A 21739-nucleotide genomic window follows, 5' to 3' on the forward strand; every position below is an offset into this window, starting at 1 on the left:
CCAATCCAGTGAGAGCTGAAGATCCTGGCCAGATGAAGCCATCAGGACCACATCATCTGCAAAAAGCAAAGACCTAATCCTGCAGCCACCAAACCAGATCCCCTCAACGCCTTGACTGCGCCTAGAAATTCTGTCCATTAAAGTTATGAACAGAATCGGTGACAAAGGGCAGCCTTGGCGGAGTCCAACCCTCACTGGAAACGTGTCCGACTTACTGCCGGCAATGTGGACCAAGCTCTGGCACTGAGCATACAGGGAGCGGACTGCCACAATCAGACAGTCCGATACCCCATACTCTCTGAGCACTCCCCACAGGACTTTCCGAGGGACACGGTCGAATGCCTTCTCCAAGTCCACAAAACACATGTAGACTGGTTGGGCAAACTCCCATGCACCCTCAAGGACCCTGCCGAGAGTACAGAGCTGGTCCACAGTTCCACGACCAGGACGAAAACCACACTGTTCCTCCTGAATCCGAGGTTCGACTATCCGGCGTAGCCTCCTCTCCAGTACACCTGAATAGACCTTACCGGGAAGGCTGAGGAGTGTGATCCCACGATAGTTAGAGCACACCCTCCGGTTCCCCTTCTTAAAGAGAGGAACTACCACCCCGGTCTGCCAATCCAGAGGTACCGCCCCCGATGTCCACGCGATGCTGCAGAGTCTTGTCAACCAAGACAGCCCCACAGCATCCAGAGCCTTAAGGAACTCCGGGCGGATCTCATCTACCCCTGGGGCCTTGCCACCGAGGAGCTTTTTAACTACCTCAGCAACCTCAGCCCCAGAAATAGGAGAGCCCACCACAGACACCCCAGGCACTGCTTCCTCATAGGAAGACGTGTTGGTGGGATTGAGGAGGTCTTCGAAGTATTTCCTCCACCGATCCACAACATCCGCAGTCGAGGTCAGCAGAACACCATCCTCGCCATACACGGTGTTGATAGTGCACTGCTTCCCCTTCCTGAGGCGGCGGATGGTGGTCCAGAATTGCTTCGAAGGCGTCCGGAAGTCGTTTTCCATGGCTTCCCCGAACTCCTCCCATGTCCGAGTTTTTGCCTCTGCAACCGCTGAAGCCGCACACCGCTTGGCCTGTCGGTACCTGTCCGCTGCCTCAGGAGTCCTATGAGCCAAAAGAACCCGATAGGACTCCTTCTTCAGCTTGACGGCATCCCTCACCGCCGGTGTCCACCAACGGGTTCTAGGATTACCGCCACGACAAGCACCAACTACCTTGCGGTCACAGCTCCAATCAGCCGCCTCGACAATAGAGGAGCGGAACATGGTCCATTCGAACTCAATGTCCAGCACCTCCCTCGTGACATGTTCAAAGTTCTTCCGGAGGTGGGAATTGAAACTCTCTCTGACAGAAGACTCTGCCAGACGTTCCCAGCAAACCCTCACAATGCGTTTGGGCCTGCCAGGTCAGTCCGGCATCCTCCCCCACCATCGCAGCCAACTCACCACCAGGTGGTGATCGGTAGAAAGCTCCGCTCCTCTCTTCACCCGAGTGTCCAAAACATGAGGCCGCAAATCCGATGACACAGCTACAAAGTCGATCATGGAACTGCGGCCTAGGGTGTCCTGGTGCCAAGTGCACATATGGACACCCTTATGTTTGAACATGGTGTTCGTTATGGACAATCTGTGACGGGCACAAAAGTCCAATAACAAAACACCGCTCGGGTTCAGATCCGGACAGCCATTCTTCCCAATCACGCCTCTCCAGGTTTCACTGTCGTTGCCAACATGAGCATTGAAGTCCCCCAGTAGAACGAGGGAATCACCCGGGGGAGCACTCTCAAGTACTCCCTCGAGTGAATCCAAAAAGGGTGGGTACTCTGAGCTGCGGTTTGGCGCGTAAGCGCAAACCACAGTCAGGACCCGTTCACCCACCCGAAGGCGGAGGGAAGCTACCCTCTCGTCCACCGGGTTGAACTCCAACGTACAGGCTCTGAGCCGGGGGGTAACAAGAATTGCCACCCCAGCCCGTCGCCTCTCACTGCCGGCAACGCCAGTGAGAGGCAGTGAGAGGCTATCATGTATGTACATACATACATGATATTTCCTTAGTTGTTGGATAGTTCTGTTTCAGCACCCTCGTTTGTGTTCTTAGTTGAAATGGGTGCTGATTTTTGTCACTTGCCTCTGATTAGTGGCCGGGACGCTCCCATGCTCCTGGTCACGACTCAGAGAGCAATTTATTCCTGCCTCGCGCCATACTCTGCTTGGCAGTCTTGTTCGCAACACGCAACATTTATGTTGGGTCATTATTTTCTTGAGAGTTTAGAATTACTAGTTTATTGCTCCGTTGTTGGCTAGTCTATTGCTAAGCTTTGCCGTAGCTTCTCGTGCCATCCGCACATTTTCCTTTTTTCGTGTTTTTGCCTTTGTTATGGGAATAAATCACATTCTTACCTGCACGCTGCTTCCTTATGTCCTTCTGCATCTTGGGGAAACAACCTTTGCAAAACCATGCGAGCCCGACATGACAATCAGTCTGCTTTTAGGATGAACCACAGTACCGAGACATCACTTTTATAGATTTTAAATGACATCAGGTGGAATTTGGACAATAAAAAGCTAACAGTGTTGGTTTTGTTAAGTCTAAGCACTGCTTTTGATACAATAGACCATCACATTTTATTAAAAAGATATAGACACCTTGTATGCCTCTCTGGTACTGTTTTTTAACTGGTTCCACTCTTATCTCACAGACATATGTTTTTATGCAAGTAGGGATGTATGTTCCTCCGGAACCCATGAGATAGGGTGTGGAGTTCCTCAAAGCTTAATGTTAGGTCCCATTATTTTTAATCTTGTTAGGTCCCATTATTTTTAATCTTTATATGCTGCCTCTGGGAGACACAGCATCAGTTTCCACAGTTACACTAATGATACACAGCTGTACATTGCCGTGTTTCCTGATGACACAGGACCAATAGATACTCTTTTTAACTGCATTGTGGACATCAAGTCATGAATGGCAGTGAATTTCCTGCAGCTCAACCAGTGCAAAACACAAGTTTTCGTTATCGGCCCTGAAGGCAAGAGGGAGAAACGTTTACAAAAATTTTAAACCAAAACAGTCTAAATATAAAAAATGTGGGCAAGATTTTTGACCCCCAACTGACTTTTATCCCACATATTAAAAATATTACAATAATTTTTTTTTATCATCTTAAGAACATAACCAGAGTCCGCCCATTTCTCTCTCAGGCTGACACGAAGGTGTTGTTGCATGCTTTTATTTACTGTCGTTTAGACTATTGTAAAGCCCTGCTCTCTGACCTTCTCAAAAATAATATCAGAAGTCTACAATTATGACAAAACTCAGCTACACACTTGCTGACAACGACCAGAGGGCGGGAGCACATTACACCAGTCTTAAAATCGCTGCATTAGCTCCCCGTCCACTTCATTGTTGATTTTAGAGTTCTATTATTAGCTTTTAAAGGTCCTAATGGCCTTGCGGTGATTCTCAAACTGAGGTACGTGTATGTTTAGTGGTACACCAAAGAATCACTTGATTAAAGACCTGGGTTTTATTTTCCTACATTCAAACTGAGTGTTACTGTTCAAACTGTGTAATGTTACAATGGCAAAAAATATTAAATATACTAGTAAATACAACCTCTGCCTTGTTGTTAATGAACACTTGGGCCTATTATGCTACTGTATTTTAAATGTTGGTCTTTATGGTAGTACTTGGAGAGCCATTTTTCTTCTAAGGCATAACTTGGTGAAAAAAGTACCACTGATTTATAGTAAATACAAATATTTACATAACTTGTAAAATATTTAAAAAAATACATTATTTGTTAATATTTAATTATAACTACATTTTTGAAGGTTGTGTCTTTAATGCACACACTCAAGCTTATACTCATATCTACTTCTGGTCACCAAGAGTAATACATTAAATCCTAGTATATCATTGTTAATTGGTTCCGGGCAAATCTTCCCCTCACCTCCAAAAACATGCACCTGGGGATGGGTTAATTGGCAACACTAAATTGGCTCTAGTGTGTGAATTTGAGTGGAAATGTTTTCTGTCTATCTTTGCTGGCCCTGTGATGAGGTAGCGACTTGTCCAGGGTGTACACCGCCTTCCGCATGAGTGCAGCAGGGATAGGCTCCAGCCCACTCGCGACCCCGAGAGGGACAAGCGGTAGAAAATGAATGAATGGATGTATTTTATTCCACTCAAACAGTGCAGTAATTATGACGCTTTATGCTATTTTGAGATAATTTGTCCTAAAATAGAGGCATCAAGTCTGAGCTGAACAGTTGAAGCAACTATTTGGGAGTATTTCACAAGCTACTTGCTGTAGACCCCAGCTTTGAAGGCATATTCTAATAAAATGTTGGTTGAATTTCGAATTGTCGGACCTCAGTGGTGTTGGATGTTACCAGTTATTTTACAGTCCTTACTACTACGTTCCTGTCTCTTCATCCAATATTTCACCATGGTAACAGCTTTGCTATATACATAGAATGGATACAATAAACCTCAGCGTGCTCTACACATCTGCATTGCCATGTTCTGACCTTCATAGAGGAGTTTGAAGCCGTGCGCGGAGACGGCAAAGTCGCTTGTCAGCCTCAACGAGAAGACGTTTCCGGTGCTGGTGACTGGAGGAGGCACCTGGAAGCCTGTGAGCCTGCAAAAGCAAACACATAACAGAACGGGGTCACACATGGACAGCAAAAACGCCACACCATAAACACTCTTAGTTCAATTACCACAATGACAGTGGTATGCACTTCCTTCGGGTATGTCGTGACATGGTCGTCTCATGTTCAGCAGAAAACCAGTAAATACACAAAGAGTGTGTGTCCCCCCCCCCCCCCCCTGTGTTGACCAGCAATAGTCCTTCATGCACACACAGTATATTGGCTTCCAGGAAAACATCTTCAGCTGGTTTGATTGCATCACTATTTGTGTTTACCCACACCAGAGCCTCACCCAGTCTGTGATGTACACAACACAAGCAGCTCTCCATTATTTGAAAATACATATATATTTAAATGAAAAAGGAGGACAGGGGAGTTGGCAATAAAAAGCCACCAGCGGATCAGGAGGTCTTTTTAAATAAATCATACCTCAAGATTAAAGAGCGCCAGCATCGACGTGAAGGCGCGGCGGTGTACGATATCCAAACACCGACAAGGGAGTCAAGCGCAAAGGCGAGACTCTCTTCTTGGATTTTGTGTGACATGCAATTTCAGGCTCTTCTTTTTAAACCACGGAAGAAAGATGGAGGCGTGCAAAGCCATATTGCGGCAGGAATATGGCTTCCATTAATTTCATTGTTCTAATTAAAGCTTCCTGGAGTGACTCTTGTTACTCAATTAAGGCTTTATCTACACAGCACTCCTCGTCAGTTGAACAAAAGGAACACTTTAACAAGCCCGAGGTGGGAGGAAGCAGGCACGAAACTTGAGGAAATTGTTACGTCATCGTGGTGGTCTGAAGAATGTTTCCATGCGCTGTCATGATATGGTACTTTGCGATATTTAATAAGGCATGTTATGGCACCTGATAAGCTATATTGTGTCATGCTACGGTTTTAACTTTGTTTTTGGACATGCTTGGAAGGCTCCATGACGGAACATCACAGGATTACTTGCCATTAGTCATGCTGTGAGCTTGTGTTAGAGATGAGCGGATGTTATATGACCATGTTTGGTATACAGTAAGAAGGGGATTCATATGGCCCCATTCGTTACGGTTTACGTGGCACTTGAAATGTGAAAGATTGTGGGCTGAATTAGCCACTCTTTTCTAAGTGGCACTCATTGAAGGTGGACGCTTTCTTTCTGCTTGCTTCTTTGTTTTGTCTTAAATGCCTACTGAAATGCGATTTTCTTATTAAAACGGGGATAGCACGTCCATTCTATGTGTCATACTTGATCGTTTCGCGATATTGCCATATTTTTGCTGAAAGGATTTAGTAGAGAACATCGACAATAAAGTTCGCAACTTTTGGTCGCTGATAAAAAAGCCTTGCCTGTACCGGAAGTAGCAGACGAGTAACGTGACGTCACAGGTTGTGGAGCTCCTCACATCTGCACATTGTTTACAATCATGGCCACCAGCAGCGAGAGCGATTCGGACCGAGAAAGCGACGATTTCCCCATTAATTTGAGCGAGGATGAAAGATTTGTGGATGAGGAAAGTGAGAGTGAAGGACTAGAGGGCAGTGGGAGCGATTCAGATAGGGAAGATGCTGTGAGAGGCGGGTGGGACCTGATATTCAGCTGGGAATGATTAAGACAGTAAATAAACACAAGACATATATATATACTCTATTAGCCACAACACAACCAGGCTTATATTTAATATGCCACAAATTAATCCCGCATAACAAACACCTCCCCCCTCCCGTCCATATAACCCGCCAATACAACTCAAACACCTGCACAACACACTCAATCCCACAGCCCAAAGTACCGTTCACCTCCCCAAAGTTCATACAGCACATATATTTCCCCAAAGTCCCCAAAGTTACGTACGTGACATGCACATAGCGGCACGCACGTACGGGCAAGCGATCAAATGTTTGGAAGCCGCAGCTGCATGCGTACTCACGGTACCGTGTCTGCGTATCCAACTCAAATTCCTCCTAGTAAGAGTCTCTGTTGTCCCAGTTCTCCACAGGCCAATGGTAAAGCTTGACTGTCATCTTTCGGGAATGTAAACAATGAAACACCGGCTGTGTTTGTGTTGCTGCAGTCGGCCGCAATACACCGCTTCCCACCTACAGCTTTATTCTTTGCTGTCTCCATTGTTCATTGAACAAATTGCAAAAGATTCACCAACACAGATGTCCAGAATACTGTGGAATTTTGCGATGAAAACAGACGACTTAATAGCTGGCCACCATGCTGTCCCAAAATGTCCTCTACAATCCGTGACGTCACGCGCTGACGTCATCATACCGAGACGTTTTCAGCAGGATATTTCGCGCAAAATTTTTTTGCTTAAAATTTCGTTGTACAATGTACAATGACAATAAAGATATATTCTATTCTATTCTATTCTATATTCTATTCTAGTACACATTAACTTGTGTTTACCTTCTCATGCTTTGTAAGGTAGCATTACAGCATATATATGAATACATTTGCATAACACATGTATATATTGACTGTATTGTTTGTCTTTTTAGTTTCACCCTTTTGATAGTCAATAAACCTGCGGACAACGCTTATCGGTCTCCAGAGACGTGACGTAAGAAAGGTGTTAAACAGCCCTTGTCACGCCGGGGTCGCATGTTAATACGCGGATCGTTTTCCCAGGATGCAGACGGAACTCCGGAGGCAGTGTGCAGGCAGGAGAATGATTTATTCTTCATAAATCAGGCCAAATACAAAAATACAGAAAAGTGTGCCGATTGCACGGGAAGCTAAGGAAATAGCTAACGGGAATCAGGAATCAAAGAGTATACCCACGTAACTAGTTGCATAATGCAAACAAGACAGCCAGACTGAGTGTGTCGAAAAGCAGGACTAAATAGCTCTCTGATTAGTACCCAGAAGCAGGTGAGCGCCCCAAACACTAATCAGAGGCAGGTGAAAATAATCAGCACCCATGGCAACTAAGAAACACAAACCCAGGAGTGTTGAAAACAGAACTAAGGGAGTCAAACTAAAATAAAACATAATCCGGGCAATGGATCATGACAGCCACAAATGATTGGAGGATGCGAGCAGAATTGTAGGCACTCAGACATTTGCAATTTTGGACAATATTGCAGTCTTTGGCAACATCTTGGAGACATTGGCTGCTCTAGTGGTAAAGTATGATACAATTGAGGCCCAGAAATAGACAATTAAGAGTGAAAGTTTGCATTTATTTTCGCTCGCTCAAACACAAACATTCTAATCTGGATTGTTTTCCCTGGCTGCCAGCGACATGGCAAGGTTGCTACTTCGGGACTCTCCCAGAGGACAGACGCAACAAACTCCTTCCCTGTCTCTCATGGGGCGGCGTGGGTCGGTTAGTAGAGCGGCCGTGCCAGTAACTTGAGGGTTCCAGGTTCGATCCCCGCTCCCACCATCCTGGTCACTGCCGTTGTGTCCTTGGGCAAGACACTTTACCCACTTGCTCCCCGGGTCACCCGCACTGGTTTAAATGTAACTCAAAAAATGGGTTTCACTATGTAAAGTGCTTTGAGTCACTAGAAAAAAGCGCTATGTAAATATAATTCACTTTACTTCACACCTGTTGTTGTGGACATCTGTTGGACTGACTGGCTGTGTTATCGCGTTTGCGAGAGCACAAATGTCGCGGAACCGAGACCGACTGCAGGCTTGCACGCACATATGCATCTATAAAAATTCCACACAGAAAACGCAGAAGCGCCCCTAGAGGCTGGCCGATTCTGGCCGGATGCCCACCCCCTCACCCCTTGTTGGAAGTCTTAACTTGTATGTCGTAATATGTATATGTGCTTTGCTTTGCGATGGAATTTTTTTTTTTTCACTTCAGACTGGGCCCCGCTTGATAGTCTGGAATCTACTTTTTTTTTTATGAACCTCCTCCAGCGTCTGCCTTTTTCCCACCTTTTTACGGGGTGCCGTATGTGGCAACCCAGCACCGTTATTGTTCTGTTCCCTGGACAATGTTTTTTTGTCTAATCTTGAACGGATTTGTGGTCAAAATGAAATTCCGTTGCACTTGTGCAAAGACAATAAAAAGCCTACCATACCACACCACGCCATACTCCAGCCGCCATACGGCAATAGAGTGTTGAATATCTTAAACTGTGTTCTGTGGCAATTACAACTTTGAACACAGCATCGGTTGCTATGTAGAGTGGCGCTTTCCATCATTTTTAGCAGATTGCATTGCAAAATGATTAACCCCCCACCTTCCTCTCATGAGGAATCCACCCAGGAATGGGGCCATATGAATCCCTTCCCTACTGTACGATATGTTACTACATTACATGATATGATAAGTTATAGCATGCTATGTTGATGCACGGTACATTACGTCGGGGTGTTTTGGAATAGCCAAGGATTTGAAAATCCGATTCGGAGGAGTCTGATTCGACGATCAACCTCTCAGTCGAATCATCAGACATTTAACACCCCCTCCTCCTTAAGTGGGAAGTAGGTGAGTTCAGTAAACTGGGACCTCAATTCACACACCCTCCCTTAAATACATTTTTCCATTTACAAAACATAACCCGAGCTAACAAAATATACTTCAGTGTAGGAACATTGTTTCAAGATTTTTGTGCATTATATGCAGCATTATTTTTGTTAGGGCAGAGTCAGCCTCACTCAGCGAGAGGATTTCTTGGCTGGGGGATGAAGCGGAGGCAGCAGCTTATATTGCAGCGTCCCAACAGAGTCTTGTGTGCTTTTTCAACTTTATTGGCAATCATAACATGCCACCAGCAGTCCTGAGCCCCAACATGGTATCTAACCTCGCACACACACTTCTCTTTGTTAGAGAGACCCACTCAATTGTAGGGGATGATCATGTCTACCCTGTGATGATGTGTTAGTCAGGAATATTATGGTACATTAGGTGCGATTTATGATGTTATGTGGGAATGCTATGGTATGTTATGTATAGTTTTAGTTACAGTATTTTATCCTACATTATGTTACCTTACATTATTTTTCCTACAGTACGTTAGGCAAAAATATGTCATGTTACACTGTTACGTTAAGTTGCGTTATTTTACATTGTGATGTTAAGTTGGTGTGTTACTCTATGGCAGGGGTCACCAACGCAGTGCCCGCGGGCACCAGGTCGCCCGTAAGGACCAGATGAGTCGCCCGCTGCCCTGTTCTAAAAATAGCTCAAATAGCAGCACTTACCAGTGAGCTGCCTCTATTTTTTTAAATTGTATTTATTTACAAGCAAGCTGGTCTCGCTTTGCTCAACATTTTTAATTCTAAGAGACAAAACTCAAATAGAATTTGAAAATCCAAGAAAATAATTTAAAAACTTGGTCTTCACTTGTTTAAATAAATTCATTTATTTTTTTACTTTGCTTCTTATAACTTTCAGAAAGACAATTTTAGAGAAAAACTACAACCTTAAAAATGATTTTAGGATTTTTAAACACATATACCTTTTTACCTTTTAAATTTCTTCCTCTTTTTTCCTGACAATTTAAATCAATGTTCAAGTAAGTTATTTTTGTTTTATTGTAAAGAATAATAAATACATTTTAATTTAATTCTTCATTTTAGCTTCTGTTTTTTCGACGAAGAATATTTGTGAAATATTTCTTCAAACTTATTATGTTTAAAATTAAAAAAAAATATTCTGGCAAATCTAGAAAATCTGTAGAATCATATATAAATCTTATTTCAAAGTCTTTTGAATTTCTTTTAAAATTTTTGTTCTGGAAAATCTAGAAGAAATAATGATTTGTCTTCGTTAGAAATATAGCTTGGTCCAATTTGTTATATATTCTAACAAAGTGCAGATTGGATTTTAACCTATTTAAAACATGTCATCAAAATTCTAAAATTAATATTATTCAGGAAAAATTACTAATGATGTTCCATAAATTATTTTTTTAATTTTTCAAAAAGATTCAAATTAGCTAGTTTTTCTCTTCTTTTTTTCAGTTGAATTTTGAATTTTAAAGAGTCGAAATTGAAGATAAACTATGTTTCAAAATGTAATTTTCATTTTTTTGTGTGTTTTCTCCTCTTTTAAACCGTTCAATTAAGTGTTTTTTTCATCATTTATTCTCTACAAAAAACCTTCCGTAAAAGATAAATATCATTAATTATTAATAATAACATAGAATTAAAGGTAAATTGAGCAAATTGGCTATTTCTGGCAATTTATTTAAGTGTGTATCAAACTGGTAGCCCTTCGCATTAATCAGTACCCAAGAAGTAGCTCTTGGTTTCAAAAAGGTTCGTGACCCCTGCTCTATGGTATGTTGCATTATGTTACATTATGTTACTGTGTAATATGCTGTGATATGTGGGAGTGCTACATTATGTTGGGTGGTTATGTTATGCAGCAGTGTGTTAAAATCAAGTTGCATTGTATTGTGTAATGGTTTTTCCAGGATGTTACAGTATGTTATAGGGGAGGTATAGCTCGGTTGGTAGAATGGCCGTGCCAGCAACTTGAGGGTTCCAGGTTCGATCCCCGCTTCCGCCATCCTAGTCACTGCCGTTGTGTCCTTGGGCAAGACACTTTACCCACCTGCTCCAAGTGCCACCCACACTGGTTTAAATGTACATTAGATATTGGGTTTCACTATGTAAAGCGCTTTGAGTCACTAGAGAAAAAGCGCTATATAAATATAATTCACTTCACTTCACTTATATTGCATCATGTTACGTTGGGGGGGGGTTGAATATTTTTTTTTTTTTGTCATTAAAAAAATACAATCATGTGTGCTTACGGACTGTATCCCTGCAGACTGTATTGATCTATATTGATATATAATGGCGCAGTGTAAGAGTGGCCGTGCGCAACCCGAGGGTCACTGGTTCAATCCCCACCTAGTACCAACCTCGTCATGTCCGTTGTGTCCTGAGCAAGACACTTCACCCTTGCTCCTGATGGGTGCTGGTTAGCGCCTTGCATGGCAGCTCCCTCCATCAGTGTGTGAATGTGTGTGTGAATGGGTAAATGTGGAAGTAGTGTCAAAGCGCTTTGAGTACCTTGAAGGTAGAAAAGCGCTATACAAGTACAACCCATTTATCATTTATTTATTTATAATGTAGGAACCAGAAATATTAATAACATAAAGAAACAACCCTTTTGTGCGAATGAGTGTGAATGAGTGTAAAATGGGGGAGGGAGGTTTTTTGAGTTAGTGCACTAATTGTAAGTGTATCTTGTGTTTTTTATGTTGATTTAATAATAAAAAAAAAATATATATATATATATATATATATATATATATTTTTTTTTTTTTTTTTTTTTTTTTAATTCTTGTGCGGTACCGGGGTTGGGGACCACTGGCTTAGAGGACGGTCGGGTTGATGAAGTGCTCTAGCTACGGTCGTATGTCAAACGGCATTCACTTCAAATTGACACTAACTCTTATTAGCGTGCGTGACTTCGAGGGACTTTTGAGAAGAAAATATGGTTGTGGTATAGACTTCTGTGTGGTGTTGCTTCTTTATTTGTGATTATTCCAAGATGATTATCATCTACCAGTAAGTAGCACCGGCACTTAAAGTGACTGTGACAGCTGTCAAAATTATGACGGTCATCCATCCATCCATCTATCCATCTATCCATTTTTCTACCGCTTGCAGCTAGATAAAAAAATAATATTGATGGCAGTATTGTTAGTCCAGAATCTTAATCCTCCTGGACCGACCCAATTAGGAACTGGTACCAAAAAATATTGGTACACCGTATACATCCCAAGTTGTGACTCAATGTTATATTGCAATATGTTACATTATGTTACTGTGTAATATTATGCTGTTATGTCAGAGTGCAATGGTATGTTGCGTGGTTACGTTACGTTACAGTATGTTACATTAAGTTGTGTTATGTTACATTGTGAGATTGTTGTGTGGGGATACTACTGTATTTTATATTGCATCATGTTACATTATGTTACTCTAATAATGTGCTTGGTTATGTACGTTATGTTGCGTGTTTGTGTTATGCTACGTTACAGTATGTCACGTGTTACATTGCAATGTTACATTATTATGCTCAGAGGGGCATTTTAGTTCAGCTGTGTTTGTCAGCTCAGCAGCGGCACATTGCCGCTGCTAAGCTCATCTTTTTTTACTGGATTGTCTTCGCGCAAGTTAATAAAGAGATTGAATGTGTTTCGATGGCTGTCTTGTATCCTTTTCATTAAACAGGTTATTGTAGGATTGCAAGTTTTTCACTTCAATCATTGATTTGTTGTTCATTATTCCCTCATAGTAGGAGTGTGTATGTTGTTTGCTGTGTGATGTTGCCTTTTCCTATTTAGGGGTTAGTGCATCTGCCTCACAATACGAAGGTCTTGAGTAGTCTTGGGTTCAATCCCGGGCTCAGGATCTTTCTGTGTGGAGTTTGCATGTTCTCCCCGTGACTGCGTGGGTTCCCTCCGGGTACTCCGGCTTCCTCCCACTTCCAAAGACATGCACCTGGGGATAAGTTTATTGGCAACACTAAATTGGCCCTAGTGTGTGAAGGTGAGTGTGAATGTTGTCTGTCTATCTGTGTTGGCCCTGCGATGAGGTGGCGACTTGTCCAGGGTGTACCCCGCCTTCCGCCTGATTGTAGCTGAAATAGGCTGCACCCCCCCCCCCCCCCCCCGCGACCCCAAAGGGAATAAGCGGTAGAAAATGGATGGATATCTAGTTCATTTTAGTGGTTGTTGCTTTCATTAGTAAAAATATATTTCCTGCATTGCTTCTGACGTTGTCATGTTGACATACAACCACATTAAAAGTAGCGCGCCACGTTGCATCCAATGCATCGGAGACGGCGTAAAAGTAATTAATAGTTATGTTACGTTAGTAACACGGTTATGTATCACTTTAACGTATCATATACGATACGTTAAAGTATGTCACTATGTGTTACATTATGTTATAACGCAATCTTACATTAAATTGTGAAGCAAAGTTATACTGTTAGGTTACACTATGTTACGTTATGCTGTATGTAGGGTGTTTTATTTTGATTTCATGTTATAGGCCTACGTTTCCGTATGTTGTGTTATGGAGGGAAGTTATGGTGTGTTATGTGTTGATGTGTCACCACATTGTGATGTGTTGTTATGCAACATTCCATTATATTTTTGGCTGTCATGCCGCCTTGGTCTGGTTTATTCTAGAATAAACATGATTGTCTGCTCTGCTGTGCTGAAAGTGGCTTATTTGGACAATTAAACCAAGCAGAGATATTGTTTGCAGCAATAATGATAATTACCTGATGATTAATACGTGAAATCTAGGGAAAAGTGGAACTATAGTAAGCTTAAATGTGTTCTTTGTGTGTCAGTGTGCATGAAGTGAAATCACATTAGCAAAGAGATGACGAGCGAGCCAATACCAGTGGAGTGCTTTCCTCACCACACACACACACACACACACACACACACACACACACACACACACACACACACACACACACACACACACACACACACACACCTCTACACACAAAAGCAAGCAGTGCTGCTAATGTGATTGTCAAGACACCCTTTACACATTCTTTCACTTGCATCTGATTGTCATTTTATTGGCGAGTGATGGGGGAGACTTTTCATCATAGTGCTGCCATGAAGTGACAAAGAAATGTGAACATACACCAACTGCAGAGGGGACAGACTGATTGACACAAGCGGTGTGCAGGTAATGTTAAGTTAAGTTAAAGTTAAAGTACCAATGATTGTCACACACACACTACGTGTGGTGAAAATTCTCCTCTGCATTTGACCCATCCCTTTGTTCACCCCCTGGGAGGTAGGGGGGCAGTGAGGAGCAGCGGTGGCCGCGCCCGGGAATCATTTTTGGTGATTTAACCCCTAATTACAACCATTGATGTCGAGTGCCAAGCAAGGAGGTAATGGGTCCCATTTCTATAGTCTTTGGTATGACTCGGCCGGGGTTTGAACTCACGACCTACCGATCTCACGGCGAACACTCTGACCACAATTAACATGTTAACTTTTGTTTTCCAATTATGCCGCCATACACCTCAAAGTCATGTAGCTTGGTCCTTGACACATGTAAACTGTTGAAATTAAAGTTAAAGTACCAATGATTGTCACACACACACTAGGTGTGGCAAAATTTCGTAACTTGGAGCTAACCACTGGAAATATGAAGGCGAGTCATCCAGACATGCCTGTGTTTCTCATTCTTCTACAGACGCTTGTCGAAATCACACATGAATTCCTTAAGAGAAAGCGATTGCAGCTATTTGGGATACAACACATCTCAGACGGCAAGAGAACTTTCCAATGTCCAGGTAAGCTGTGATGCTACTTAGCGAAAAAATGTGTCCATTTTTCGAAGGAGAGACAACGAGAATGCGGGCTCCCGTGGATGTGATAAAAAAGATAGCCTGTGCTTTGTACTACCTGGCCGTCGAGGAAAACACCGAATGCATTTGGACTGGCAAAGCAGACTGTATCAGTTATTGTCCGCCATGTATGTCACGGACTCAACGTCTAGGTCCAGAGTATATAAAGTCACCAAAAAGGAATGGACAATGAAGGTGAAGGCAAAAGAGTGAGGAGTGTCCTGACCAGATATCTAGATCCCTGGATTGATTTATGTTAGATGTTCTTTATCACATTGTTTACGTGTCTAATAAAGATTTGATTAATTTATGATGGCTCAGGTGTGATTCACTATAATAGGGCCCCACAGCGCACTGGATTCCAGTTGATTGAAATACCACAACACTAGATATTGTTCAGATAAGTTACATTTAAGAACTTGCACACAAAGCAACACTGGAGGTGATTATGAATTGTGCATTTACCGCGCATGCGTATTAGGTTGCGTTGCGCCGGCGGACGGAAGTGGGGAGGGGGTCTTAAACGGTGGCAGTGTTGTGTGTGGACAAGGATAAGGTTAGGTGCGGTTTACCCTGGATAACCTTATCTGGCTTAGTGTAAACGGGGCCTCAGTACGCACAGCCTTGTTGTCGTTAACTACTGTGCTAATTGCTACTTTGTGTGCTTTTTAAGTTTTGTAGGCTTTCGACAGCATTTTTATAGATTTACTAGCTCAATATGATTCTTAAGAAAGCAACGGACAGGCAACGTTTGGTTTGAAATATTCAGGAAGTATCCATAGCATTGTCAAAACTACCCCCTGCCCCTCCCTTCCGCTGCATGCCAACAAGATTAACCAACAAAGTAACGTAGATGTTATTCTTTTTAATTCCTAAATATTTTAGCAAGCTTTGTGATTTCAAACTGTGAATGCACCACAGGGCTAGTGACAGTATATGTGTGTGTTGGCAGGGCGGCTGCAAATGAGGACATTTCAACGTGTTTTGACTTTGTTATAAAAGAGAAAGTTGATCCATCCCCCCCTTTGTTATGTTTGATATACAGTACTGTATAATGTGTTATTTTGTGCTCAATAATACCCTTTACATTGTTTGCTTTAATATTTGTGTGTGTTGGCAGGGCGGCCGCAAATGAGGACATTTCAACTTGTCGTTGTTTTGACTTTGTTATAAAAGAGAAAGTTGATCCATCCCCCTCGTTATGTTTGTTTGATATACATCCATCCATCCATCCATTTTCTACCGCTTGTCCCGTTCGGGGTCGCGGGGGGTGCTGGAGCCTATCTCAGCTGCATTCGGGCGGAAGGCGGGGTACACCCTGGACAAGTCACCACCTCATCGCAGGGCCAACACAGATAGACAGACAACATTCACACACTAGGGCCAATTTAGTGTTGCCAATCAACCTATCCCCAGGTGCATGTTTTTGGCGGTGGGAGGAAGCCGGAGTACCCGGAGGGAACCCACGCAGTCACGGGGAGAACATGCAAACTCCACACAGAAATATCCCGAGCCCGAGATTGAACTCAGGACTACTCAGGACCTTCGTATTGTGAGGCACATGCACTAACCCCTGTGCCACGAGCATACAAATGTTGTAAATTTGATTTTCCTCTAAGGTTATAATTCTCCTGTTTTGTTGAGAAGAATATACAGTACTTTATCATGTGTTAGTTTGTGCTCAATAATAGCCTTTACATTGTTTGCTTCAATATTCGGTAGGTTGTGAGTTCAAACCCCGGTCGAGTCATACCAAAGACTATAAAAATAGGACTCATTACCTCCCTGCTTGGCACTCATCATCAAAGGTGGGAATTGGGGGTTAAATTACCAAAAATGATTCCCGGGCGCGGCCACCGCTGCTGCCCACTGCTCCCCTCACCTCCCAGGGGGTGATCAAGGGTGATAGGTCAAATGCAGAGAATAATTGCGCCACACTTAGTGTGTGTGTGACAGTCATTGGTACTTTAACTTAAATGTACGAACCCTGTTAAAGAACCAAAATGAAGCTCGGGCGGTAAAGCTCGGTTGGTAGAGTGGCCGTACCAGCAACTTGAGGGTTCCAGGTTCGATTCCCGCTTCTGCCATCCTAGTCACTGCCGTTGTGTCCTTGGGCAAGACACTTTACGCATCTGCTCCCAGTGCCACCCACACTGGTTTATATGTAACTTAGATATTGGGTTTCACTATGTAAAGCGCTTTGAGTCACTAGAGAAAAGCGCTATATAAATATAATTCACTTCACTTTTACTGTGTTTCATCTTCGGTCTGAACAAACTGTGATTTTTCAAGCTAAAATTGAACTTCCCTGTCATAACAAGACAATATAATGAAGAGGCCCTCACAGTGAACTTTTGTTACCTTATTGAGTTTACGATGACTCCCAAAGCACTGGAGTGTGTGTCTATGCTTGTTCTCGTGTGTTTTTTATTTTTATTTTCTATATTGAGTCGACCCCGAGGCGTGACCCCCACGGACGTAAAAGCCTCTGAATTTGTGCTATCATCGAGCTAGCTCCCAGTCGCCCCCGTTGGGAGAGGAGTAAGTGTGTCAATTTACAAGCCACTTACTTCCCTTGCATCCTGCGCTCTTCCTCGTGGGGCAGGTTTCTTTCCACGAACGCGCACCAATAAATCCCCCATCTGCCCACCGACGGGCCGCTAGATGTTCCTCCCACTCAGAGCACACATAAATCAAAGCACACGACGGGCACGCCGCACATAGAGCGCCACTATTCGCCGTATGACGCTCACGTTATTTAAGGTAGCGTGTCATTAAATATTAATAAGGGGAATCGTTGTGTTTCTAACGGCACCCAACTGAGATCCGTTTACGCGACGGCGAACCTTTTCCTGACGTCGCGAGACCGCGTAAGTCACAGGCGGGTCGTCAAGTGTCACTGAGAGTGCCGTTTAATCAGGGGAAGTTTACGGCGCGGAGCGAGGCGCGCGGGTCGTCGAGGACGTAAATCAGTCAGAACGAAAACTGAGACGCTTTGTTTCTTCTTCTCGTGGCAGCTTGACGTCTGCTTGGGAGCGCCTTCGCGAGTCCCGCTGCCTTCACCGGGTGTCACCACGGCAACGAAGCCACACTGAGTTGCCGTCTAACGAGCGGCGTGAACGTGGGCGTTTGGAGATGTTAGCTGCACAGAAGTATTGGGACACGGAGCTAGGAAGTGGGAATGGAAGAAAATATGTAATTCCTCTGCAGGGATAAAACTTCTGTGGGAGTTGGAGGTCAATAAAAAAAAAGGCTCTGTGTGGCTTGGTTTAGGTCTGGGCTCTCAAACTCCTACACTCATGCATTTTGGCAGTCGAAGTCTCCAGCAATTATTTTTTATTTAATATTGAGTGAAATAAAAATGGAAATGAAAACTATTAAATCATATTTACTGTATAATAAAATTAATATTTGACCGTATAGCAAATACATTGATTAAATAAACAGAAAAAAACAAAACAAACATCCATCCATCCATTTCCTACCGCTTATTCCCTTCGGGGTCGCGGGGGGCGCTGGAGCCTATCTCAGCTACAATCGGGCGGAAGGCGGGGTACACCCTGGACAAGTCGCCACCTCATCGCAGGGCCAACACAGATAGACAGACAACATTCACACTCACATTCACACACTAGGGCCAATTTAGTGTTGCCAATCAACCTATCCCCAGGTGCATGTCTTTGGAAATGGGAGGAAGCCGGAGTACCCGGAGGGAACCCACGCAGTCAGGGGGAGGACATGCAAACTCCACACAGAAAGATCCCAAGCCTGGGATTGAACCCCAAACTACTCAGGACCTTCGTATTGTGAGGCAGATGCACTAACCCCTCTTCCACCGTGCTGCCCACAAAACAAACAAAAAAAGTAAATATTAAAAAAAAGTAATTATTTTTTTTGTTGTTTCTTTCTTTTTTAGGGGGGGGGGGGGGGGCGTGGTATGGATGGGATATAAACAAAAATATTTTGACATTTAGGGCAGACAATAGATATATGATTTATGTGAATATGAGGTAATGGATAGGAATGTCTGATGCTGGATGACAATAAAAAAAAAAAAATAATAATAATAATAAATAAATATTTGACCGTATAGCAAGTGCAGCTGGGGTAGGTGGTAGACATGTTGGCCCCCGACTTAAAGGTTGCGGGTTCGAGCCTCAGTCACCCTGTGACCATGTCGAAATATCCTTGAGCAAGATACTGAACCCCCAGTATGTGAATGTTGTAAGAGTGTCAAAGTGCTTCGAGTAAAAGGGTAATACAAGTAAAATCCATTTACCATCCATCCATCTATTTTCTATCGCTTGTCCCTTTTGGGGTCGCAGGGGGGTGCTGGAGCCTATCCCAGCTGCACATGGGTGGAAGGCGGGGTACACCCTGGACAAGTCGCCACCTCATCACAGGGCCAACACAGATAGACAACATTCACACTCACATTCACACACTTGGGCCAATTTAGTGTTGCCAATCAACCTATCCCCAGGTGCATGTCTTTGGACCATCATTTGGACCAATCCATTTACCATTTAATAATAATAATCACCTCCACTGCAGCAAATTAATTGCATTTCTTAACATCTTAATTATCAGTATCAAGTAGCATTATCACTGGAGGACGAGGCTAAACATCTTACACACCAAGAGCAAGCCAAAAAAAATTATACCTAAGCTATCCACTATGCCTGCTTTAAACAACATAATAAATCCGAATCACAATCAGCATATTTGGCCAAGTATGTTCGACAGACTGGTAGTGTCAGGGGTACGTCGAGGGAGACGACGAAGGTTGTAGTGATTTTAAGTGCAGACGAACAAGGAGGCATCGTGCAATAAAAAAAGGGTATTTAATGATTAAACAAACAAACAAAAAGCGAGAGCAAAAAAGAAGCGCTATGACTGGACAGACTATAAAGAAAACAAAACGGAATGCTGGAACACAGCAAAAACACTTACAGAGAATGTGGCGTAGATGGCGTCCAAAGTACGTGCGTACTTGATCTCAGCATGGAAAAAATATTCCACAATGACCATTCAAAAATGTCCCGACAACAAAATGGTGTCTCAAGCTCAACTTAAAGGGGAACATTATCACCAGACCTATGTAAGTGTCAATATATACCTTGATGTTGCAGAAAAAAGACCATATATTTTATTAACCGATTTCCGAACTCTAAATGGGTGAATTTTGGCGAATTAAACGCCTTTCTAATATTCGCTCTTGGAGCGATGACGTCACGTTGTGACGTCACATCGGGAAGCAATCCGCCATTTTCTCAAACACCGAGTCAAATCAGCTCTGTTATTTTCCGTTTTTTCGACTGTTTTCCGTAACTTGGAGACATCATGCCTCGTCGGTGTGTTGTCGGAGGGTGTAACAACATGAACAGGGACGGATTCAAGTTCCACCAGTGGCCCAAAGATGCGAAAGTGGCAAGAAATTGGACGTTTGTTCCGCACACTTTACCGACGGAAGCTATGCTACGACAGAGATGGCAAGAATGTGTGGATATCCTGCGACACTCAAAGCAGATGCATTTCCAACGATGAAGTCAAAGAAATCTTCCGCCAGACCCCCATTGAATCTGCCGGAGTGTGCGAGCAATTCAGGGACAAAGGACCTCGGTAGCACGGCAAGCAATGGCGGTAGTTTGTTCCCGCAGACGAGCGCGCTAAACCCCCTGGATGTCTTGGCTCACACCGTCCCAAGATGATCAAGAGAAGAATGTCGACTCTAGCTTCCCTGGCCTGCTGACATCAACTCCAAAACTGGACAGATCAGCTTTCAGGAAAAGAGCGCGGATGAGGGTATGTCTACAGAATATTTTAATTGATGAAAATTGGGCTGTCTGCACTCTCAAAGTGCATGTTGTTGCCAAATGTATTTCATATGCTGTAAACCTAGTTCATAGTTGTTAGTTTCCTTTAATGCCAAACAAACACATACCAATCGTTGGTTAGAAGGCGATCGCCAAATTCGTCCTCGCTTTCTCCCGTGTCGCTGTCTGTCGTGTCGTTTTCGTCGGTTTCGCTTGCATACGGTTCAAACCGATATGGCTCAATAGCTTCAGTTTCTTCTTCAATTTCGTTTTCGCTACCTGCCTCCACACTACAACCATCCGTTTCAATACATTCGTAATCTGTTGAATCGCTAAAGCCGCTGAAATCCGAGTCTGATTCAGAGCTAATGTTGCTATAGCTTGCTGTTCTTTCTGCCATGTTTGTTTGTGTTGGCTTCACTATGTGACGTCACAGGAAAATGGACAGGTGTTTATAACGATGGTTAAAATCAGGCACTTTGAAGCTTTTTTTAGGGATATTGCGTGATGGGTAAAATTTTGATAAAAAATTCGAAAAATATAATAAACCACTGGGAACTGATTTTTAATGGTTTTAACCATTCTGAAATTGTGATAATGTTCCCCTTTAAATAGTGCTAATTACCAACAAAAAACAGGTGGGGGCAGAAGTGCTCAAAGGCAGGCGTAAAGCTGCTGCCAGAAAGGAGAAAACAAGAAACCTAAAACCACAAAATAAGAGCGCAAGAGAGGAACTACAACTACACACAGATTAATACCAAGAAACTTGGGATAAGGCATGATCTGATACAACAGATCATGACAGGTAGACTGCGCAGTACAGTGGGAAATGTAAATAGAACCACGTTTCAGCAGAAAATGAGCAGATAACAGAACATTTAAAAAAAAAAAATTGAAATTAGTTAGAGAGAAGATAATATAACAACTGTTGGTG

General features: G+C 43.1%; 1 protein-coding gene across 6 annotated transcripts in view; it reads right to left on the bottom strand.

Moving 5' to 3' along the window:
- Positions 1-21739, bottom strand: part of csmd3b (CUB and Sushi multiple domains 3b) — an 877422-nt gene that overhangs the window by 595789 nt on the left and 259894 nt on the right. For all 6 annotated transcript variants that reach the window (XM_061966990.2, XM_072914110.1, XM_061966991.2 and 3 more), the window contains exon 3: positions 4549-4661. In XM_061966990.2, coding sequence (XP_061822974.1) covers positions 4549-4661 — 113 coding nt within the window. The remainder of the gene's footprint in view (positions 1-4548; positions 4662-21739) is intronic.

The sequence above is a fragment of the Nerophis lumbriciformis genome, linkage group LG11, assembly GCF_033978685.3.
Source record: "Nerophis lumbriciformis linkage group LG11, RoL_Nlum_v2.1, whole genome shotgun sequence".
In the NCBI taxonomy this organism is placed as follows: Eukaryota; Metazoa; Chordata; class Actinopteri; order Syngnathiformes; family Syngnathidae; genus Nerophis; species Nerophis lumbriciformis.